This window comes from Somniosus microcephalus, chromosome 11, assembly GCF_052327205.1.
Source record: "Somniosus microcephalus isolate GS21.2 chromosome 11, FLI_Smic_1.0, whole genome shotgun sequence".
Lineage (NCBI taxonomy): Eukaryota > Metazoa > Chordata > Chondrichthyes > Squaliformes > Somniosidae > Somniosus > Somniosus microcephalus.
In genome coordinates, this window is record NC_140997.1 from 37,754,196 (window position 1) to 37,779,265 (window position 25,070).

The 25,070-nt window shown below is 46.7% G+C and overlaps 1 protein-coding gene across 2 annotated transcripts in view; it reads left to right on the forward strand.

Moving 5' to 3' along the window:
• Positions 1–25,070, forward strand: part of ift70 (intraflagellar transport 70) — a 156,831-nt gene that overhangs the window by 7,626 nt on the left and 124,135 nt on the right. For both annotated transcript variants that reach the window (XM_086000484.1, XM_086000485.1), the window contains exons 2-4: positions 6,758–6,823; positions 15,976–16,185; positions 17,911–17,967. In XM_086000484.1, the coding sequence (XP_085856610.1) occupies positions 6,758–6,823; positions 15,976–16,185; positions 17,911–17,967 (333 nt within the window). The remainder of the gene's footprint in view (positions 1–6,757; positions 6,824–15,975; positions 16,186–17,910; positions 17,968–25,070) is intronic.

The following is a 25,070-nucleotide window of genomic DNA, read 5'->3' on the forward strand; positions in this document are numbered from 1 at the left end:
TGTGGAGGAGGAATTCCTGGAGTGTTTACGGGATGGTTTCCTGGACCAATATGTCGAGGAACCAACCAGAGATCAGGCCACCTTAGACTGGGTATTATGTAACGAGAAAGGATTAATTAGCAATCTTGTTGTACGAGGCCCCTTGGGTCGGAGCGATCATAATATGATCGAATTCTTCATTAAGATGGAGAATGAAGTAGTTGACTCAGAGACTAGGGTCCTAAATTTAAATAAAGGAAACTACGATGGTCTGAGGCGCGAGATGGGTAGGATTGATTGGGGAATGTCACTCAAAGGGTTGACGGTGGATAGGCAATGGCAAACATTCAAAGACCGCATGGATGAACTACAGAATTTGTTCATCCCAGTTTGGCATAAAAATAAAACAAAAAAGGTGACTCAACCGTGGCTAACGAGGGAAATTAGGGATAGCATAAGATCCAAGGAGAGGACATATAAATTGGCCAGAAAAAGCAATAATCCTGAGGATTGGGAGCAATTTAGGATTCAACAAAGGAGGACAAAGGGATTAATTAAGAAGGGGAAAATAGAAAATAGCTTGCAGGGAACATAAAAACTGACTGTAAAAGCTTTTATAGATATGTGAAGAGAAAAAAATTGGTGAAGTCAAGCGTAGGTCCCTTGCAGTTAGAATCAGGGGAATTTATAATGGGGAACAAAGAAATGGCAGACCAACTAAATACATATTTTGGTTCTGTCTTCAGAAAGGAGGACACTAATAACCTCCCAGAGATGCCGGGGAATATAGGGTCTGATGAAAGGGAGGAACTGAAAGAAATCAGTATTTGTAGGGAAATGGTGTTAGGGAAATTGATGGGATTGAAGGCCGATAAATCCCCAGGGCCTGATAATCTACATCCCAAGGTACTTAAGGAAGTGGCCCTAGAAATAGTAGATGCATTGCTGATCATCTTCCAACAGTCGATGGAATCTGGAACAGTACCCATGGATTGGAGGGTAGCTAATGTTACCCCACTATTCAAAAAAGGTGGTAGAGAGAAAACGGGGAATTACAGACCGGTAAGCCTGACATCGGTAGTGGGGAAAATGCTAGAGTCCATTATAAAAGATGTAATAGCAGAGCACTTGGAAAACAGTGACAGGATCGGACAAAGTCAACATGGATTCACAAAAGGTCAATCGTGCTTGACTAATCTACTGGAATTTTTTGAGGATGTAACTGCTAAAATAGATAAGGGAGAACCAGTGGATGTGGTGTATCTGGACTTTCAGAAGGCCTTCGATAAGGTCCCGCATAAGAGATTAGCGTGTAAAGTTAAGGCACATGGGATTGGGGGCAAGGTATTGACTTGGATAGAGAACTGGTTGGCAGACTGTGGTAAACCACTGTTAACTCTGTACAGGTCCAGGCATGTCTCCGCCCCTGGCTCCACCCCTAAGCCCGGGTATAAAGGTGACTCACCACCCTTCTCCCGGGAGCTCTTAGGATGGATCCACTAGCAGAGGCATGCTCCAGTTCTTAGTCAATAAAAGCCTACTTCGTATAAGTTCAACTCGTAGTCTTTGGTGTTGTTGATAGTGCATCACAGACAGAAAGCAAAGAGTTGGAATAAATGGGTGTTTTTCCGAGTGGCAGGCAGTGGGGTACCGCAGGGATCGGTCCTTGGACCCCAGCTATTCATAACATATATTAATGATCTAGACAAGGGAACTAAATGTAATATCTCCAAATTTGCAGACGACACAAAGCTGGGTGGGCATGTGAGCTGTGAGGAGGATGTCGAGAAACTCCAGGATGATTTGGACATGTTGGATGATTGGGCAGAAACATGGCAGATGCAATATAACGTGGATAAATGTGAGGTTGTCCACTTTGGTGACAAAAACAGGAAGGCAGATTATTATCTAAATGGCAATAGATTGGGAGAAGGGGAAGTGCAACGAGACCTGGGTGTCCTTGTGCACCAGTCGCTGAAGGTAAGTGTGCAGGTGCAGCAGGCAGTTAAGAAGGCAAATGGTATGTTGGCCTTCGTAGCGAGAGGGTTTGAGTACAGGAACAAGGATGTCTTGCTGCAGCTGTACAGGGCCTTGGTGAGACCACACCTGGAGTATTGTGTGCAGTTTTGGTCGCCTTATCAGCGGAAGGATGTTCTTGCCATGGAAGGAGTTCAGCGAAGATTCACCAGGCTGATACCTGTGATGGCAGGAATGATGTATGAGGAGAGATTGGTTCGATTGGGCTTGTACTCGCTGGAGTTCAGAAGAATGAGAGGTGATCTCATTGAAACTTATAAAATTCTGACAGGCCTGGACAGACTAGATGCAGGAAGGATGTTCCTGATGGTCGGGGAGTCCAGAACCAGGGGACACAGTCTAAGGATAAAGGGTAGGCCATTTACATAGATACATAGAAGATAGGAGCAGGAGTAGGCCATTCGGCCCTTCGTGCCTGCTCCGCCATTCGATGAGATCATGGCTGATCCTTTAATTCAGTATCCCGTCCCCGCCTTCTCTCCGTAACCCTTAACCCCTTTTGCCCGTAGAAATATATCTAATTCCCTCTTAAATATATTTAATGAGCTGGCGTACACTGCCCTCTGTGGCAATGAGTTCCACAGGTTCACCACTCTCTGAGTGAAGAAATTCCCCCTCATCTCTGTCCTAAATGGTTTAGCCCTTATCCTTAAATTATGTCCTCTAGTTCTGTTCTCACCCGCCAAGGGAAACATTCCTTCTGCATCCAGTCTGTCTAGACCTGTCAGAATTTTATACACTTCTATGAGGTCCCCTCTCAATCTTCTAAACTCCAGTGTGTACATCCCTAAACTACATAGTCTCTCCTCATAGGTCATTCCCGCCATTCCTGGTATCAGCCTGGTGAATCGCCGCTGCACCCCCTCCATGGCAAGAACATCCTTCCTCAGATGAGGCGACCAAAACTGTACACAGTACTCGAGGTGTGGTCTCACCAGTGCCCTGTACAGCTGCAGCAAGGTATCCCTGTTCCTGTATTCTAACCCTTTTGCTATGAAGGCCAGCATACCGTTTGCCTTCTTGACCGCCTGTTGCACCTGCATGCTCGCCTTCAGTGACTGGTGTACAAGAACACCCAGGTCTCTCTGTACTTCCCCCTCTCCCAATCTATTGCCATTTAAATAATAATTTGCCCTCCCGTTCCTGCACCCAAGGTGGATAACTTCGCACTTGTCCACATTATAGTGCATCTGCCATTTATCCGCCCAATCGCCCAGTCTGTCCAAATCGCTCTGGAGCTTCCTGGTCTCTTCCTCTGAGCCCACCCCCCCTCCTAGTTTAGTGTCGTCTGCAAATTTGGAAATGCTGCATCCGACTCCCTGATCCAGGTCATTAATGTAAATTGTGAACAGCTGGGGGCCCAGGACAGATCCCTGTGGTACCCCACTTGTTACTGCCTGCCATTCAGAAAATGAGCCGTTTATTCCAACTCTCTGTTTTCTATCTGACAGCCAGTTCCCTATCCACGCCAAAACTTTCCCCTTTATCCCATGAGCCTCAATTTTCCATGCTAATCTTTTATGTGGGACCTTATCGAAGGCCTTTTGGAAGTCCAGGTACACCACATCTACTGGCTCTCCCCCATCTATTCTACCAGTTACTCCCTCAAAAAATTCCAATAGATTAGTCAAGCACGATTTACCCTTTGTAAATCCATGTTGACTCTGTCCTATCCTGTCCCCATTTGCTAAGTGCTCCGCTATTTCATCCTTAATGATGGACTCCAGCATTTTGCCCACAACTGATGTAAGGCTTACAGGTCTGTAATTACCTGCTTTTTCCCTACCCCCCTTTTTGAATAGTGGGGTAACGTTAGCTACCCTCCAATCCATCGGTACTGTTCCCGAGTCTAATGAATTCTGAAAAATCATCCTTAGTGCATCCGCTATCTCTAGGGCCACCTCCTTCAGTACCCTAGGATGCATGTTATCAGGCCCTGGGGATTTGTCCACCTTCAATCCCTTTAGCTTCCTTAACACCATATCCTTAGAGATATTGATTTGCGTCAGTTCCTCCTTTGCCAATGTCCCTATTTTTCCCGATATCCCAGGGAGGTTTTTTGTGTCTTCCTTCGTAAAGACTGACCCAAAGTATGCATTTAGTTGATCTGCCATTTCCTTATTTCCCATTATATATTCCCCCGTATCTGACTGCAATGGACCAACTTTGGTTTTCACCAGTCTTTTCCTTTTGATATACTTATAAAAGCTTTTGGAGTTAGTTTTTATATTTTCCGCCAGCTTGTTTTCGTAAGCTATTTTGCCCCTCTTGATTATGCCCTTTGCCCTCCTTTGCTCTATCTTAAACTGTTCCCAATCTTCCGCTCTGGCGCTTTTTTTGGCTATTTTATACGCCCTATCTTTGGATTTTATGCTGTCTCTAATTTCCCCTGTTATCCACGGTTGAGTCACCTTTTTAGATTTCCTTTTATGCCAGATTGGTATAAACAATTTTTGCAATTTTGTCATTCTATCTTTAAATGTTTGCCATTGTTTATCTACCTCCAGTCCTCCCAGGAACGTTGTCCACTCAGACCTACTCAGTTCCCGTCTCATGGCATCATAATTCCCCTTGTTTAAATTCAGGACCTTAGTCTCTGAGTCAATTTCTTCGCTCTCCATTTCGAGTGAGAAATCGATCATGTTATGATCGCTCTGACCCAAGGGTCCCCGTACAACAAGATTACTGATTAGTCCCTTCTCATTGCACAGTACCCAGTCCAATATAGCCTGTTCCCGAGTTGGTTCCTCGACATATTGATCCAGATAACCATCCCTCAAACACTCAAGGAATTCCTCCTCCTCATTATTTTTACTGATTAGGCTAGTCCAATCTATATGTAAGTTAAAGTCACCTATGATGACAGCTGTGCTCTTATTGCACGCTTCTCTAATTTCCCTCGTGATGCCCTCCCTAACCTCTATTTTACTATTTGGAGGCCTATATACCACTCCTATTAATGTTTTTCGCCCCTCGCTATTTCTTAGCTCCACCCATATAGATTCTGTATTAACTGAGTTAATATCCTTCCTTTCAATTGCATTTATCCCCTCTTTTACTAGCAATGCTACCCCTCCTCCCTTTCTTTTTTGTCGATCCTTCCTAAATACTGAATACCCCTGTATGTTAAGCTCCCAGCCCTGCTCACCCTGCAACCATGTTTCCGTAATCCCAATTAGATCATAATTATTAACCTCTATTTCCACAGCTAATTCATCTACCTTGTTCCTGATGCTTCTCGCATTAAGGTATAAAACCCTCAGGCTTTTTTTATGCTCACATTTTTTATGAATTAGTTTGGCCCTTTGTTTTTTGTTCCTCACCCTTTTATCATTTATTTCTGTCTGCCTTTCACTTTCCTCTATTTCACTACATAGGTTTCTAGCCCCCTGCCATACTAGTTTAAATGCTCCCGAACTGCTTTATCAAAAATTACCCCGAGAACATCAGTTCCATCTCTGCACAGGTGTAGACCGTCCCTTTTGTATAGGTCACACCTACCACAAAACTGGTTCCAATGCCTCAAAAATTTAAAACCCTCCCTCTTACACCAATAGGACAGAAATTAGGAGGAATTTCTTCACCCAGAGAGTGGTGAACCTGTGGAACTCTCTACCGCAGAAGGCGCTGGAGGCCAGTTCATTAAATATATTCAAGAAGGAGTTGGATATATTTCTTAAGGCTAAAGGGATCAAGGGGTATGGGGAGAAAGCAGGGACCGGGTACTGAATTTGGATGATCAGCCATGATCGCATTGAATGGCGGAGCAGGCTCGAGGGGCCGAATGGCCTACCCCTGCTCCTATCTTCTATGTTTCTATGTCTCCCTCTCTTTCTCACCGCCCCCCCCCCCCACGAGCCCCAACCTCCTGGCCCCATTCCACAGTCTCCCTCTCTTTCTCACCCCCCCACGAGCCCCAATCTCCTGACCCCATTCCACAGTCTCCCTCTCTTTCTCACCCCCCACGAGCCCCAATCTCCTGACCCCATTCCACAGTCTCCCTCTCTTTCTCACCCACCCCCCACGAGCCCCAATCTCCTGACCCCATTCCACAGTCTCCCTCTCTTTCTCACCCACCCCCCACGAGCCCCAATCTCCTGACCCCATTCCACAGTCTCCCTCTCTTTCTCACCCCCCCCCACGAGCCCCAAACTCCTGACCCCATTCCACAGTCTCCCTCTCTTTCTCACCCCCCCCACGAGCCCCAATCTCCTGACCCCATTCCACAGTCTCCCTCTCTTTCTCACCCCCCACGAGCCCCAATCTCCTGACCCCATTCCACAGTCTCCCTCTCTTTCTCACCCCCCCCACGAGCCCCAACCTCCTGACCCCATTCCACAGTCTCCCTCTCTTTCTCACCACCCCCATGAGCCCCAACCTCCTGACCCCATTCCACAATCTCTCTGCTTTCCTCTGCCTTTTGTAAAAGCTGTTCATCTGCAATGATGAGAGGCAGCATAAACTGAATTATACAATTTTATAAAGGGGCTATAGGAACGGGGAGGCCAAAGGGTTTACACACACAAATCTTTGAAGGTAGCAGGACAAGTTAAGAAGACTGTTTAAAAAAAGCATCCTCAGCTTTATAAATAGAGGATAGAGTACAAAAGCTAAACATTTATAAATCTCTGGTTGGACCTCAGCTAGAGTATTGTGTCCAATTCTCTGGTATGCTCTGTACATTCTGCTAATCATCAGTAACAAGAATTTCCATCTCTAATGGAATCTTTTAATTTTTCAGATCCGAGATGGAAGATATGGAGAAGCCATTCATATACTCAGTAATGAACTTCAGAAACATTCAAAAGTAACTATTGTAATTTTGAATGTATTTTTTATTCTTTTATCATCATATTTATTGACAAAAATAACTGGATGTACATCCAATTTAAAGAAAATTGAAGGATATAGCTGTGCTTTAAAAACAAAATTATGATAATGGAATGACCTTAAACGAGCCTCTTTGCAGAACATCTCCGTACGGTACTGGGAAGTTCTAGAAGCTGGGAAGTTAGCTGCCAGTAGTTTAGCATTTTATTCATCTCCCTGATTTGCTTCATCTCATGAACTTCATTCAAATAGTATATAACATAAAAGCGAAACTATATAATTTACATAAAATATAGTGTGAACAACAGTACAGTGTAATGCGATCTATAGTGCAGTTTGTTCAGATCGTCTGTGTACTCTTAAGTACATTTATTCTTTAAAAAGATTTTAGTTTTTTTGTCATGAAGTTGTAAATGTGAGGACTGGAGCACATTTCTACACATGGCACTTATTGTTGGCTTGAAGTATTCAGGAATACCAAGCCTATCTAGATCCAAACCTGCCTCTTGCTATCTCCAAAATATTCTTAAATCCACACACTCAAGAAATAAACAAAGACTAATCTGGATCCAATAATTTTAACATATTTAATATTTTTTCTCCAGAAAAGTAATGATTGCTAAATTATAGAAAATGAATCTGTAGCTACTGGATGCCACTAGTACACTTAACAAATTTAAGGGTTAGAAGGAGTGTTAATGAAATGATTATGAAGCTTTGCTTTGCATTGTATACTTATTCTTTCATAAATTTTCTTCTGTCTGATCACTGCTTTTAAACTTCACCTATGTTCTATAAGCAAGGACGTAATGGCTGAATTATACATCTTGGTGGCACTTCGAATATGGTAGGAGAATAGTAATTCAGGCAAAATCTGCCTAGCTTCGCTTCTCTATCAGAGCTGAGCGAAATGGCACAATGAGCTTTATAGCTAGGTTTTTTTAACAGCTTATAGATTTCTGACTATTTTTGCATCCTAAATAATATGAATCTCAATTATTGCCTCCTAAATAATATGAATCTCAATTATTGCCTATAGTATTGGAGGCTATTTTCTACAAGCAAACAAATTGTGCTTGCCTAAACAATATAGCAGTTAACATGTTAAACGCCTTCATAACAAAAATCCATTTTGTTTCTAGACGAAAATTAATGCAGAAAAAGATCTTTCACATCATCTGAATGTATTTAAAATATTTATAAGTTTTATTAAAAAGGCCAGAATAATTTGTTGGTGGAGCTTAGTTTGCAGTTATCAGTAAATGGCGCTCTGACTCTACTATACGTGTCAAATAATGCTGTTCACTGGGAATATGCAGAGATTTTTATAAATGCTGTTAAACTTGCAGTACAGAGTGACATTTTTTGCCTTTGAATAAATACACTAATTTGCAAATACAATTTTAAGTCAATCATTATTTTTGGGGTTCATTTAATGTCAACTTGCAGCATGCAATGCTTCCTGTGCCACCAATTAATTGTCCAGAACACAAACATTCCTTTTATGTTTCTGTGTTTTTCATTTTTGTTATCCTGTAGTGTGTTTCCTTTGGAAAGTGAGAATAATGGCATCATTTCACAGTAAATGATAGTTTTTTTTAATCAATATTGCCTAGAATTGCGCTGAGCAAATATGAATCCCTTAATATAACGAAATGTTGATTTAGTTAAAAGGCTTACTGTGTTAAATAGTTCGAAAGGGGTTGAAATGGAAACTTGTTTAATGGCCAGAATTATGAATATATTTTGAAACTGAACCTGCTGCAAATCTCCATCAGGCTTGATGAATTAGTTGGAATACATAATGGCCTGGATTTTGCGGCCCAGCCATTCATTACACTTACACTTGTCCACAGATTTTCTATGGGCTTTTGCACTGGAACTTCCTTTGATTAGAAAGCCATTTTGGCGTAGCGCCCTCTACAGGGGTTCTGTGACCTGTGTGAACAGGGCACGCAACTGTTTATCTCCTTAACCAATCAGATCGAAGAATCCTTACTGAGGCACGCAGAGTCTGAACCAGGAAATGTCAGATTGAATAGTTAAATCAATGCCAAATCATGTACAGAAAGCGAAATAAAAAGAGGGAACGAAAGATGGGATTAAGAGAGAAAGATAAAGACAAAGAAAGTTTTTAAAAAAAGTATTTACATTTTTAAAAATCTCCAACAATAATTAAAATCTGAAGAAATGAGACTCCACACTTGTAAAAGTTAATTTTCAGCACCAGAGGAGTTGTTTGGCAGTAAATTCAGACTTATCACGCCGTTAAAAATTTACTTACACTAGAACGGACAAGCCCTAAATTTTTCCAGCGAGTTTAGTGAGTATCTATCACGTAAGTACCACAACGTCACGCCCTTCCATGTGTTTCAATACCGAGTCTCTCAGCAATATACTGTTATAGCGCTACTTGTGGAGGAGCAGAGCAACTCGGACAGCAACTTCCTGATTTCCATGTGTAACTGCGCGTGTGCAAACACCGGAAGTTACTGTCCGACTTACACTTTAATGTTGGCGCCGATAGCCTTACCACTATTTTCACTGGTTAGGCCTCAGCTGGAGTATTGCGGACAATTCTGGGAGCCACACTTCAGGAAAGATGTAACGGTCTTAGAAAGGGTCCAGAGGAGGTTTACCAGGATGTTACCGGGGTAACGGACTTCAATAACTAGAGGTCATAGATTCAAAATCAATGGCAAAATATCTAGAGGGGAGATGAGAAGAGTTGTCGGGATCTGGAACGCTCTACCTGAAAAGGTGGTGGAAGCTGATTCCATAAATAATTTTAAAAGGGAGTTGGACATGTACTTGAGGATAGAGAAACTTACAGGGTTATGGGCAAAAAGCAGGGATGTGGGACTAAAAACGAATGCTCTTTCAAAGAGCCAGCACAGGTATGATGGGCCGAATGGCCTCCTTCTGTGCTGTACGTTTCTATGAAAATCCAGGCCAATGCTATTGCAATACAGGAAACTCTCTTTTTACTGGCACCTAAATAACCGTAAATCTCTCTTAACCGGCAAAATTCAGGAGTAGGTTCAGCTAAGTTTTACTTCATATTAGTGGCCGTGTAACTGGGGTTCCTGCACATGTTGCCATGCAACAGGGATGCCTGGATCTGTGGCCGTGTACGGGGCTCTCGTACCTTAGTAAATATACCTCTCTGTAATCTGGACTTTTTGATCAACCGGCACCACGCCGGTCCCGTCGGTGCCGGATAAAAAAGAGTTTCCTGTATTTGAATTCTGCCAGTGTAAGCTGTTACAGCGTTTTATTTCTCAGTAAAAACTGCTAACAGTGCAGTAGGCCCATATGCTTTACTGTCAGGTCTTTAACCCATGTACCCACGGAACAAAAAACAAATACTGCATAGACTGATTTTGCTAAATCAGCAAATGATAGACCGAGGTGGTGATGTCTAGTTCGTAGAGTGTATTTGTTAAAATATTGGCCTGTAATTTGCGGTCAGCGGCGAAGCGAAGGCGCTCGCCACTGGCCCGGGAGTAAGCTTTGCACAAAGATCTCGAGATCTCTGGTGAGAAGTTCGGGTTTTCTGACGTGTAATTTAAATCAACACAAGTTAATGGGGATTCCCAGCGAAGAGCTGCTGTGACATTAACAAGCTGTCCAAGCAGCCAATCTAAACGCAGAATTCTCACAGACAGCGAACCAGGAAGTGGGTAAGTTCCTTTGATTTTAACTTTTCCAAAATGTTAAGAGTGAGCAAAACAAAGATTGGGGCTCTCACATGGGGAAAAGGCAAACCTGAAATAAAGATGAACAAACTTGGGGAAAAATTTTTTTTTTAAGTTCCTTAAACATTTTGGCCTAGAAATTCGGTTGGTAGCGCCGACGTTCAGCGCCTAAAGAGACCTAGAATTGGGGCGATCGCTATGAAGATAGCGACAACTCGCATATTGACTATACACTTAACGCCTGCGCTAAGTGTTTGCGCGCGCCCGCAAACGCAAGCAGATCATGACGTCATTTCAGTGTGCAACGCCTTTTAGGAGCGCCTGAGCGCATATTGGGTGGCGCCTGGAGCCTTAACGCCTAGCGCTATTAGTGACAGTTCGAGGGAGCGCTAGCAGGCCCTTCTCGGAGTAGGGGGGCGCTATTTAAAGGGGACAGCTCTTGTGCAGAAGCTTCAGCCACTTGGCCTGCTCATTGCGATCGTTGCTGGAGAGAGTTGGCGAGCTACTGTGGAGCAGAGTTTTGGGAATTTAGCTTTAGAGTACATTGGGACCTTCAAACCTGTCCGGAGCAGTTGGAGCACTACACCTAACAGCCTTTTGACCAACTGGCATTGGAATGGGAGCTGCTTTGGAGAGCGATGGCGTCATGGCCGAACACTGTGAAGGGGCAGAGAGACGGCGGGAGAGAGGGCCGGGATTGGCCAGAAGGAGGAGGGGCAATGGAGGTCGGCCAATCCGACGGTATGCTGCGAGGGTCTTTAGGCAGCAGGTGTCAAGCCTTGACATGTCGGAGGAGCAGTGTTTGCGAAGGCTCCGAATCGGGAGGGACATTGTTACTGATCTGTGCCACCTGCTTGCTGAGGATCTGCAGCCGCGTGAACGGTGCAGGACCTCTCTGTCCGTGTTCGCTAAACTGACTGATGGCCTCAATTTTTATGCCAACGGATCCTTTCAGTCAGCCATTGGGGACATTGTGACTATCACTCAGGTTGCAGTTCACTGTTGCATCCGGCAAGTTACAGATGCCCTTTATAGGCGAAGGCGTCAATTCATCACCTTCCCTCTGACCCTGCACAAGCAGGCGGAGCGCGTGCAGGGTATCGCTTCTATTGCGGACTTCCCCATGGTGCAGGGGGCGACTGACAGCACACACGTGGCTTTGAGGGCGCCATGCCAGCATCCTTAGGACTTCCGCAACCGCAAGGGGTTCCACTCCCTCAACGTGCAGCTGGTCTGTGACCACCGCCAAATCATCATGGCAGTCAACGCGCATTTCCCAGGGTGCAGCCACGATGCCTTTATCCTGCGGTTGACCTCAGTTTGTTACCTTTTTGAGGGGCTGGCTCGAACACGAGGCTGGCTTACTGGGGACAAGGGCTATCCTCTCTGCCCATGGCTGATGACAACACTCCGTGTGGCCGACACCCCAGCAGAAGAGCTGATCAACAGCGGCCATCAGGCGACCAGGCACAGTGAACAGCACACTATTGGTGTTCTCAAAAAGCGTTTCCGATGTCTGGAACATTCGGGGGGATCCCTGCAGTACTCGCCGGAGCAAGTGGGACACATCATCGTCGTCTGCTACATGCTCCACAACTTGGCGATTCGACGCACCCAGCCAATTCCAGCTGTCCCTCAACGACCAGCAGAGCAGGCGGAGGAGGAGGAGGATGAGAAGGAGGAAGAGCAGGTGGAGGAGGAGGAGGAGGAGGAAGAGCAGGCGGAGGAGGAGGATGAGGAGGAGCAGGAGGAGGAAGAGCAGGAGGAGGAGGAGGAGGAAGAGCAGGCGGAGGAGGAGGACGAAGAGCAGGCGGAGGAGGAGGAGGAAGAGCAGGCGGAGGAGGAGGAGGAGGAGGAGGAGGAGGAGGAAGAGCAGGCGGAGGAGGAGGAGGAGGACGAAGAGCAGGCGGAGGAGGAGGAGGAAGAGCAGGCGGAGGAGGAGGAGGAGGAAGATGGAAGGGCTCCTGAAAGTGGAAGGGCCATACTTCAGAGGCTCATCAGGACTCATTTCGAGACCCCTCTGGCGGAATGATGAGAGTCTTAACTCCTGCGCACTTTGGATGTTTGACGGCCTCTGAATGCCAGCATCACTGAAAGTAGTCACGTGCACCATGCCACATTGAAACTTCTGTTTATTGTCACAAAAGTCTTTCATTACAGCAAAACAACGTCATGTCAACAGAAACCATAACTAACAAAATAACTGTGAACTCTTCGGCAAAGCTGCAAAACTCAACAAAACTTCTGCAAATATTACAACAGGTGAGGGTGTCCTTGAATTTGGACAAAGAAACGTCTCAGCACCTCCCTCTACAACTGGCCCCTTGAGGGAGAACGACTTCTCTTTCGCGGCCGGCCCCTTCCCTCCCTGCTGCTCCTACGTAATTGGACCCCAGTGGCGGGCTCAAGGCTGGGGGACGCCTGCTGACTGTGTGGAAGTGCAGAAGCCCCTGAGGGACGGCCTGGCCGACCTCTGGGCTTGGAAGGTGCGGACGCAGGATGCTTGATGTGACCATGGCTGGAAGCAGTGTGCCCTGCAGGTGGTGGCAGCTGCACTGCAGACGTCCCAGCGTTGGCATGTGCAATGGTCTCCTGCCGAGAGAGGACACCTGCACCATGGTCGGACGACACACTGGCTATCTGAGGGGACCGGCTCGGCTCATCCGCCACAATCGCATGCTCCACTGATTCCTGGCCTTGTATGGGACTGGAAGGGCCCGGGGTGATCCTAACTGATGCAGAGAGGGTGGCTGCAGTGAGAGATCGCGTTGCCTCAATCTGGGTGTGGACGAGGCCGGCAAGTGACTGCGTGGCAACAGTGAGGACCTGTGTGCCAGGTGCCAGTGCTTCGGAGAAGCCCTGGACAGTTCTTTCCATTGCTTCGGACAAGGCAGGTGCCGACCGCTCCACTGCCTCGGACAAGCCCTGGACAGACCTTTCCAGGGATTGTCCGAAGCCCTGAACAGTCCTTTCCATAGCGGCCTCAAAGCCCTGGACAGTCCTCTCCATTGTTGGCCCGAAGCCCTGGATAGTCCTCTCCATTGTTGGCCCGAAGCCCTGGATAGACCTGTCCATTGTTGCCCCGAAGCCCTGATAGACCTGTCCATTGTTGCCCCAAAGCCCTGGAGAGTCCTCTCCATTGTTGCCCCAAAGTCCAACATACTCTTAGCCAATGTATCTATTGACTGAGGCATCTTCTCCACTGCAGCCATCAGCTCCGTGTGTCTGAGCCGGGCCTGTTTGCTCATTTCACCCAGGCGACGCGCCTCCTCTGCACTCTGAGCAGCAGTCATAACTACCTGCCTTGCCCTCCGGGGAGTCAGTGGCCGAACTTGCCTATCCCCCTTGCGTTGCTGCATGCCGCTTGTTCCGCCAACTGGTTCATCCTCAGAGCCCCCCTCCCCTCCAGGGGACTACTATCCCCAGTCTGTAGATGTGTCCGCTCCCCGGATTCTGCAACGGCTGGTCCGGATTCCTCCTGCTCCTTGCCTCCGGTGGCACTGGCACTGGCAGCTTCAGTGCGTTGAGCCCGAGTTGGTGCTGATTCATCTGAAAGCAGGGAGGTGGAAGAGTGGCTTTAGCAAAAGGACAGGTTTGCGGAAAGGCATGCCAGATTGCGGCAAGGCTCTGACATGGCTGCACACTGAGGAAGCATGCTGGCGGGGGGACCAAGTGGAAGGCAACAGGTGAAAAAGGTGAGAGTCTTACCCTCGCTGTCGGAAATGGGGTCGGCAGATGCAGTGGTCACAGGACCAGACAGACGTCCTCCAAGAATCTGGTGCACTCTCTCCTCCAGATCCGTGAGAGGGACCACTTGTGGAGGCCCGCCACCGGTTTGAAAGTGGTCCCTTTGCCTGGCCGCCAGCTTGGCTTGGAGAGGAAAGAAGGGGAAGTTGTGTTACATGAGGCCTTGAGACATCATCGCATGCCCCCCATGGTGAAAGAGCCCTTACATGAGGCCTTGAGACATCATCACATGCCCCCCATGGTGAAAGAGCCCTTACATGAGGCCTTGAGACATCATCGCATGCCCCCCATGGTGAATGAGCCCTTACATGAGGCCTTGAGACATCATCGCATGCCCCCCATGGTGAAAGAGCCCTTACATGAGGCCTTGAAACATCTGTCCATGTGTGTGCCCAGAAAGGGCCATAGGTGCTTGCTGACAGATGGCCATTGGGGCATCATGGCAACAGGGTGCCCGAAGTCAGCTGCAGATGGAGGGAATCAGAAGTTTGCTAAACCATCACTCACCCTAACGATCCGTGTGAGGTTGTTGAATTTCTTCCTGCACTGAACAGGGGTCCTGGTCGCCATGCTGCTGGAGTTGACCCTCACAGCAACCTCCCTCCAAGATCGTCGGTAAGCCTTCTGATTCGGCCTCTTGCCATTGTCCAGATACAGGACATCTCGACGGCGCTCAACTGCAGCCACCAACTGGTCCAGAGCCTCAGTGCTGAAGCGCTCTGCTCTCTGTCTAACCTTCTCCATGCTCACCAAGTTTCTAACGCCAGAGAAGGGCGAGCGCCGATTCTGAGGCCTACAGGGCGTTGGGTGTGGCAGCTCAGGCTGACTGACCCACCCCTTTAAGAGCTGGCCGGCGCCTGGAAGTCTCGTGGTTTCCCGTAATTGAGATCACCTGCGCTGCGCCCGTCCGCGTCGATATTGAGTAGCGCCTGAACTTTTGCGCCTTAGGAGCACCGTGCAACGGCTGAATTCGCGCCTCAATCCCCTTTGGGGGCGATGCAACCCAATATCTCGCCAGGCAGCGATAAGTTTCATCTGGCTATAAACTTTGCGCACCGCCAGTTCTAGCGCCTCAAGCGGGGCTATACCCAATTTCTAGGCCTTTAATTTTTATTAAAATGGATAAATTTGACACTGAACAAAATTAAAAATAGTTTTTCAGGGCCATAACCTTTGTTTAGCATTCCATACACTGTTAAAACCCCAGTTACACCTAATCCAAAATGGTCTAACTTTTAATGGGGTATTACCGTGGAAGAGCCGAAGATTTAGTCAGTTTCCATAATTTGACAGTTTACACTGATTGCCGGCGGGGTGGGGGGCGCGTGGGGGAGGGTTGCACAGCGTAGCCTGTGGAGGAGCAGTGAATGACAAACCGCAACTTCAGGGTTTCCGCGTTCGGCTGCGCATGTGCTAAATCCTGAAGTTGCGGTCCATTTCATAGGCGGAATGACGGCGAACACTGCCAGTTCGCCGTCATCAGGACCGCAAATTCCGGGCCATTATAAATTGAGCCCCTTTGCAGATGTATTGGGTGTCTATCTTTGGTAGTGTTCTTTTACAGTTGGCCATTTATGACTGCTTTTAGCTTGAAAAGAAAATATTTTGGAATTAAAAAATGTGATTGCTGTTCTTGCTAAATAGTGATCAATTCCCTTCTTTATGTATATCAATTTGTCTCCAGTCCCGGGCAGCACTCTCTCTCCTGGGTTACTGCTACTTTCAGATGCAAGATTTTTCCAATGCTGCAGACAGCTATGAACAATTGATACAGATTCACCCAGAGGTAGATGACTACAAACTCTACCATGCACAATCCCTATACAAGGCCTGCATGTATGCAGAGGCTATGAAGGCAACTTTTCTTATAGATAATCCAGTTTATCAAACTAAGGTAAGATTAGAGATACATTATACAATATGTTTAGAACATTTATTCCGAAGAATGTTATATTTTCCATTATTTTATTGGGCGATTCATATCTACAGTTTGCCTGATTCAAAAGGAAAGAATTCATGTAATATAGTATATCTCACATATTGCATTATATGTTTATGTAGCAATTAACGATATATTGTAAATGTATCACCATCAGCAGTCATGCTCCTCTAAAGAGCATGGGCTAGATTTTCGGGGAGCCGTCAGGCAGGGTTTCAGGCGTGTGGGGGGGGGGGAATCCCGAATTTGGGGGTCCTGACACCATCCTGCCCAAAACCCCGCCCCACGTAAGTTTCAGGGGCGGCGGGTACCCACCCCGCACTGGGACCCACCGAAACCAGACAGGAAGGGATTAGTGCCAATTAACTGCCTGTTAACAGGTAGTTAACAGGCAGTTTTTAGCCTAATCCCTATTTTGAGGGGTTTCGTGTGGGTTTCCCGACGGCTCCAAACCATGCCAGGTAGAGCAGGCGGGCCGTCGGGTTGAAGGAGTTGGAGGGGTCGCGATGTCGGCGCTCAGGTGAGTGATGGGTGCATGAGTGCAAAGGTAAGTGTGTTTGGTGTGTCTAAAGTGTGTAAAGAACTTTTACTTACCTGTACTTACCTTCACAGCCTTTCTTCCTGTAGCCGTCGGGAGCGCATCACTCAGCTGGAACTTAAAGCTGAATGGCTGCGATCTGTCAAAAGTGACAGCCTTCAGCTTTGAGTGCTGGTGTGAGTTCTAACTGACGTCTGTGCAGAATGACTCATGTCAGAACTCAGACTGTCAGTGTTTCACAGCTTCAAACAGCTGTCAAACGCTGATATTTCTTGACAGATGAAATTTCAGTGTGTGACGTCACCTGTTGCCGGGTGGCCCTTAATTGGCCTGCTGAGCCCGCTGGGCGGGCTCAACAAGGTCAATCAAGGGAAAATCGCGCAGATTGGCCGGACGTCGAAGTAGGCGGGTCAAAAACCCGAAAGGGGAAGTCCCGCCTTCTTCCCGACAGGTTCGGCAAAATCTACCCCAACTCTCTTATAATTCCTGTGCTTCTCTATCTTGAGATTGTGTATTTAGAACTCAACTATTTGTGATTCTTGCAGTTGTTCTGAGAAAAGACCCACAGTTCTAATTTGGATATGATTTTTTTTCTTTCCAACGCAGGAGTATTTGCACTCCAAAAGTGGCAAGTAGTAGCTCTTCTGTCCATTGCAATTCCATTTTCGCAATGTCGCCCATTTACAGAATATAGTTATTCTTAAAAAAACACAATTCTATTCAAAAGCTTTTAAAACAAGCCTATTAGTGTCCTTGCACCCAAAAAAAAAACAGCTTAATCTTTGGAGCCTCCTCAAAAGCCTGCAAACGAGCACAATTAGAGGACTCCCAATGGTGATTAAATCAGCCTGGCTGGGTGGGGGGTAGCCAGTTTTGTGGAGGGGGGGGGGCCGGCTTCTAGCGATGTTTTTTTCATGGAACCTCGATTTTTGAGCTGGACCTAATTTGCGCTTGAAATTCCGCAATCTTTTACTCTGGTTTCACTGCGCCGAAAGGACCAGCGCAGCCGAGCGGAAACTGCGGACCAATCTGTTTATTTTTGAACAGCACTAATAATTCAAATGTTATAGTACAAAGCTGATGCTATACTATTTTTTTTAGAAATAATCAATAAATAAAATACAATCTGATTTCTTAATCAGGTGTTGAAACTACAAGCTGCAATTAAATATGGAGAAGAAGACCTTTCAGGAGCCAAGGTAAGGGTTGAATAATTCTAGTTAAGTTTCAGATAACTGACTGTTTAAAGTGAATCCAGAAATTTAAATTCATCCTGTATATCTGAATAAAATTGTAGCTTTGACTTGCACATTGCAAATGTTTTCCCCATCTGTTGAAGTTTAAGTATTGTCCAAGTTAAACTGCAGGTTATCCACAGTAGCCACCCAGTGATGAATCTGCCTTCAAAGATAGTTCATTAGAAGATGCCTACATGGCCATGTCCTAGCCTATCTCTGCAATCTTTTCCACTACTATATTCCCTCACAAAATATCCTTCTGATTTTACCACACCCCAACCTCTCCACTAAACCTCTCTGCCTCTGCACTTCATTTTTCACCTTTATAAACCTTCTCAAAACCCATCTCGTTGACCTCGTTTTTGGTCACCCCTGCTAACTTCTTGCTGGGTCAGCATCTGCTTTCATTATACCTCCTTGTGAAGTGACATAGGATGTTTTTTACATTAAAGGCAGTTGGGATAGAGTTTCCGCTCGTTTGCACCAGTAATATTAGCGCAATATGGGCAGAATCAGCCGAACCAGCGCAAAAGATCGTTAAATTTTAATCATGAGTGGAGGACTGGACACTTATGAAAAAGGCTTATTTTTGGTGATGAACTCATTTTCAGCTGTATTAATAAAGTTGCACCAGGTTACCACTCTTAAATACATAAAGGAATACTTTCTAACGGAAAGAAAAACAAAAGAAACGGTTACGTTCTGTTACGCTGCTCGATGACGCTGGTGGTTCATTGAAGATTTCACATTTGTGATTATGCAAAATCATTTTATTGGAATCTTAATCTGTTACCTGACAAGTGCAATTTTCGATAGCATTTTGGGCAGAATTTCCTGATTGCACTCTAAGCGGAAACTCTACCCCATTATATAAATGTAAGTAGTTCCTCCCCCTATGAAGAAAAAGAAATGGGACATCCAGAATGGAACTCGCCAGGCTTGAGGATTATTATATTTGCCTTCCTTGCATGTGCTGTACTGGCTTGGTGTAAGTGGACCATTTGTACCGTGGCTGTAGCCCTTGCCTTTACCTGACAGACTGTGAAAGTGGTGTCAAATTAAGGCTGAACTAGCAGTGGGCATTACTTGTGGAATGAGTTCCCTGTCTGTTTATTGGATGATTCACCAAATGTTTTAGTTTCCAACCTGTATGCTCAAAGTATTTCCATTTTAACAGTAAGTGGCGGGTTCTCCCTTGGGCAGGAGAATTCCAATAGGAATTAGATGCTATAAATTGGATTCTCTCTGACTGAATCTGATACAGCAACAACCAGCTGCAATATGAACACACTCTAAGGAAGCTGGAATTTCATTTGGCTCTGACATGAGCTAGCCTGGCACTCCTGCTCCTCCTGGCTCCACATAAATGAAAGTATAAAAAAAACCTCTTGCCTCTTTCTGGGCGGCCTCCAAAGACCCAGAACAACTGAGGATGCTCCACCCAGTTGATGATCAGTATTGACAACCAGCATTAGAACCTCACTTTGGACCCCAATTTGATTTGTAGAGCATCTAATGGGGGAGAAATTTGGTATCGCCCCATTTGGGGTTCAATTATCGGCCGGGCGCAAAGTTTAGCACCTGGCGCTAATTATCGCCTCCGACTGCAAACTTGGCTTCTATCGCCCCTGGAGGTGATTGGAGCGCTAAATCAGGCGCTACACACCTCTCTTAAGGCGTTAATGCCGAGGAGTGAGGCGCTACCTCAGAGTGCTGGCGAAGCTCATGTGATGTCAGTTAGCAATGGAACACAGACACACTGGCGCCAGCCAGTTCTTAAAGGGGAGGGTTGTTCTTGCTCTCTATCTACACCTTGCTCATTGCAGCCTTGAATCTCGGCCTGGAGAGACCTGTACATCAAATCTGCTGGAAAGAACAATGGAGAGACCCAGGGAAAGAGCTCAGAGTGCAGCCCCCACAGTCTCTTCTAAATCGATACAAGGAAGGGCAAATCAAAATGAACCTGCAAAGTGCTGCTCAGTACCCAAAACTCTTTCACACAGCGTTGAATATCTCCAGAAGTCTCTCCCTCTCACTCAGAATGCGTGATGCAAAAATGTCGCCAACAAAAAAAGGCAGGAAGTGGTCGCCTTTAAATAGCGATCCCCCAGTCCCTTCCCGACTGCAAAACGCTCCCCTCAACCTGTCGTTGCTAGCGGCAGGCGGTAAGGCAGGGGGCGCCACTCAATATCCGGTCCGGGGCGTTGCACACTCGACTGACGTCACGATCTGCAGGCGCAGGAGATCGTGGTGGTAGTGTTTAGCGCCGCCGCAAAATGTTTGGTTAATTTCACGAGTGGCGCAAACATCGCCGTGCCCGGGCGCTAGCTGCTTTGCGCCCCATTAGCGCCCTCTTAAGGTGCTAACGGGAAGCGTAAACCACTGTCTCTTGGGGAGAGGCCGGGTGTAGGAGACTGTGACCTAAAGTTGGTCGTCCAAACCTTCATTTTTTACCCCCAAAACTGATGAAACGAGCTTGAATTTCTCCCCACAAGAGTTCAAACTTAATATGTTGTGGGACAGGGAACCAGCGAGGAGGGGGGCAGTGGGCAAACGGGATTCATTTTGGGACAGGATACAGGCAGCTGCATTTTGGACAAGTTGTAGTTTGAGGAGGTTGGCAGGCCAGAAACAAGTCCAATGCATCAGTAAGGTTTTGGTGGCAGGGGCCAGCAATGTTGTGCCGATGGAAATAGGCAGTCAGAGTGATGACTAGGATATAGGATTTAAAGCTGATCCCAGGGTCAAAACTTCAAGGTTTTGCATGGTCTAATTTAAGTTTGAGCGAGTAGCCAGAAAGGTGGATGAGATCAGTGGCAAGGGAGAGAATTTTATGGCAGGGGTGGAGAATGATGGTTTTAGTCTTCCCAGCATTGAAAGTTATAGAATCATTGAAACTTCCAGCACAGAAAGAGGCCATTCGGCCCGCTGTGCCTCTGCTGGCTCTTTGAAAGAGCAGTCATGCTTAATCCTACATCCCCGCTTTTTGTCCGTAACCCTGTCTGTAAGTTCCTCATCCTCGAGTACCTGTCCAACTCCCTTTTAAAATTATTTATGGAATCAGCTTCCACCACTTTTGCAAGTAGAGCGTTCCAGATCCCGACAACTCGGAGTGAAAAAAATTCTCCTCATTTCCCTTCTAGATCTTTTGCCAGTGATTTTAAATCTGTGATCTCTGGTTTTTGACCCACTCACCAGAGGGAATCATTTTTCTCTATCTACTCTATCAAAACCTCTCATCATCTTGAAAGCCTCTATTAGGTCACCTCTTAACCTTCTCTGTTCTAAGGGGAACAGTTCTAACTTTTCCAACCTCTCCTCATAACTGAAGTCCCTCATCCCTGGTAACGTCCTAGTAAACCTCCTCTGTACCCTTTCTAAGACCTTTACATCTTTCCTGAAGTGTGGTGCCCAGAATTGGTCACAGTGCTCCAGCTGAGGCCTAACCAGTGATTTATAAAGTTCTAGCATGATCCCTTTGCTTTTATATTTTATTCCTCTATTTATAAACCCAAGTAACACATATGCTTTTTTAACCACCTTATATACTTGCCCTGACACCTTTAAGGATTTGTGTATATGGACACCAAGGTCTCTCTGCTCATCTACACTTTTCAAAATCGTGCCATTTATAGTATACTGTCTTTCCACATTAGTCCTCCCAAAGTGCATCACTTCACACTTCTCCGCATTGAACTCCATCTTCCATGCTTCTGCCCATTTCACCATCCTGTCTATGTCATCCTGAAGCCTGGAACTATCCTCATCACTATTTACAGTACTACTTTGCCAAGTTTTGTAGAATCTACAAACTTTATAATGCTGCTCCCTACACCCGAGTCTAGGTCGAGGAACACCACTGCAAACCACCTCCCAGTCTGCAAAACATCCATCCACCACTACCCTTTGCTTCCTGTCACTGAGCCAATTTCGTAACCATACCACCACTTTCCCCTTAATTCCATGGGCTTCCACCTTCTTAATAAGCCTCCTGTGTGGCACTTTGTCGAATGCCTTCCGAGAGTCCATATATACAACATCTACTGCACTACCTTGATCAACTTCTCTTACCTCATCAAATAATTCAATCAAGTTAGTCAGACATGATTGTCTTTAACAAATTCATACTGGCTTTCCTTGATATTGTAACAGCAATGGAATACATAGGCTCAAAAGAAAGGCCTGTCATAGCAAAACTCTGCTCCTAATTAGACGAGATCAAAGGCACATCTGTGGTGGGTGGAATTCCTGCCCCACTGGAGATGCATCCCAGTTCCATGGAGGTGGAAATCTAGGCTACAGTTTTTAATATTAGACTGTATTTGTTGGAATAAATGTAAGAAGTCACACAACACCAGGTTATAGTCCAACAGTTTTATTTGAAATCACAAGCTTTCGGAGCGCTGCTCCTTTGTCAGGTGAAGTGGAGAGATGCATAAAGACACAGCTTATATAGTCAGAGAGTAATGCCAGATGATTACAGGTAATCTTTCTAACTGCCATTTAACACACCTCGGCAGAGAGATAATCACAGCAAGCAAAGGTGTGAATGGTGTCCAAACAGGTCAGTCAGGAAAACATTACATCAAAGAACAATGAGGTGGGGTCACAAGGGGCCAAATGTTGCAGATGCTGGGGTCTGTATGAAAAACAAAAAACAGACAAAAAAACATTTTTTTTGCTGGAAATCACAGCAGGTCTGGCCGCATCTGTGTAGAGAGAACAAGCCAACGACGACTTGAGTCTGGATGACCCTACGTCAGGTGGGGTTACATGTAGCGTGACATGAACCCAAGATCCCGGTTGAGGCCGTCCTCATGAGTGCGGAACTTGGCTATCAGTTTCTGCTCTACGATTTTGCGTTGTCGTGTGTCTCGAAGGCCACCTTGGAGAATGCTTACCCGAAGATCGGAGGCTGAATGTCCTTGACTGCTGAAGTGTTCCCCGACTGGGAGGGAACACTCCTGCCTGGCGATTGTTGCGCGGTGTCCGTTCATCCGTTGTCACAGTGTCTGCATGGTCTCGCCGATGTACCATGCTCCGGGGCATCCTTTCCTGCAACGTATGAGGTAGACAGCGTTGGCCGAGTCACATGAGTATGTACCATGTACCTGGTGGGTGGTGTCCTCACGTGTGACGATGGTATCTGTGTTGATGATCTGGCATGTCTTGCAGAGGTTGCCGTGGCAGGGTTGTGTGGTGTTGTGGTCGCTGTTCTCCTGAAAGCTGGGTAATTTGCTGCGAACGATGGTCTGTTTGAGGTTAGGCGGCTGTTTGAAGGCGAGTAGTCAAGGCGTGGGGATGGCCTTAGCGAGGTGTTCATCGTCATCGATGACATGTTGAAGGCTGCGAAGAACATGGCGTAGTTTCTCCGCTCCGGGGAAGTACTGGACGACGAAGGGTACTCTGTTGGTTGTGTCCCGTGTTTGTCTTCTGAGGAGGTCTATGCAATTTTTTGCTGTGGCCCGTCGGAACTGTCGATCGACGAGTCGAGCGTCATATCCCGTTCTTACGAGAGCGTCTGTAGGTGTCCATCGCGTTCCTCCTTGTCTGAGCAGATCCTGTGTATTCGCAGGGCTTGTCCATAGGGGATGGCTTCTTTAACGTGGTTAGGGTGGAAGCTGGAGAAGTGGAGCATCCTGAGGTTGTCCGTGGGCTTGCGGTAGAGTGAAGTGCTGAGGTGTCCGTTTTTGATGGAGATTCGTGTGTCCAAGAATGAAACCGATTCTGAGGAGTAGTCCATGGTGAGTTTGATGGTGGGATGGAACTTGTTGATGTTATCGTGTAGTCTTTTCAGTGATTCTTCGCCGTGGGTCCATAGGAAGAAAATGTCGTCGATGTATCTGGTGTATAGCGTTAGTTGGAGGTCCTGTGCAGCGAAGAAGTCTTGCTCGAACTTGTGCATGAAGATGTTGGCGTATTGGGGTGCGAATTTGGTCCCCATGGCTGTTCCATGTGTTTGGGTAAAGAACTGGTTGTCGAAGGTGAAGACATTGTGGCCAAGGATGAAGCGGATGAGTTGTAGGGTGGCGTCTGGAGATTGGCTGTTGTTGGTGTTGAGTACTGAGGCTGTCGCAGCGATGCCGTAGAGTGCCGAGATGTCCATCGTGGCGAGGAGTGTTCCTTGTTCAACTGGTCCGTGGGTGCTGAGTTTCTGTAAGATGTCTGTAGTGTCGCGACAGAAGCTGGGGTGTTCCCTGTACGATGGGTTTTAGGATGCCCTCGACGTATCCAGAGAGGTTCTCACACAGGGTTCCGTTGCCTGATACGATAGGACGTCCGGGTATGTTGGCTTTGTGTATCTTTGGGAGGCAGTAGAAGTCTCCCACGCGGGGAGTACGTGGGATGAGAGCGCGTAGTATGCTTTGAAGGTCTGGATCGAAGGTCTTGATCAGTCTGTTGATTTGGCGGGTGTGTTCTTTGGTCGGATCTGCGGGTAACTGTCTGTAGTGTTCCTGGTTGTCCAGTTGTCGGTATGCTTCTTTGCAATAGTCCGTTCTGTTCTGTATGACGATGGCACCTCCTTTGTCTGCTGGTTTGATGACGATGTTGCGGTTGGTCTTGAGAGCGTGGATGGCGTTGCGTTGTGCTCGGGTGACATTCTGGACTGTCTTGTGAGTGCGGCTGATGAATCTGGCGTTGATGCATCTCCTGACAGCTTGAGCATACATGTCAAGCTTAGGGCAGCGACCCTCCGGAGGGGTCCAATTTGACTCTTTCTTCTTCGGTTGCTGCACTGCGGATCCCTCTGTCTGCTGTTCCAGATCATTGGTTGTCTCATTGGGTTCGCTGCTGACATCTTGGGATTTGTGGAAGAATTCCCGGAGCCTCATTCTCCTGATGAATCCTCTGTGTCTGCCGCGAGACCGATGGGGTCCATTTTGGTGGTGGGGCAGAAATTGAGCCCTCGGCTGAGAACTTCAATTTCACCTGGTTGAAGGGTGTGGTCGGACAAGTTGACGATGGACTTCCCTGTGGTTTCAACCGTGGTACCGGGGGAGGCTTGGTTGCTGCTGGTGGTGATGCCGAGTTTCTCAAGCTTCCTGTTCTTGGTGTGCATGTAG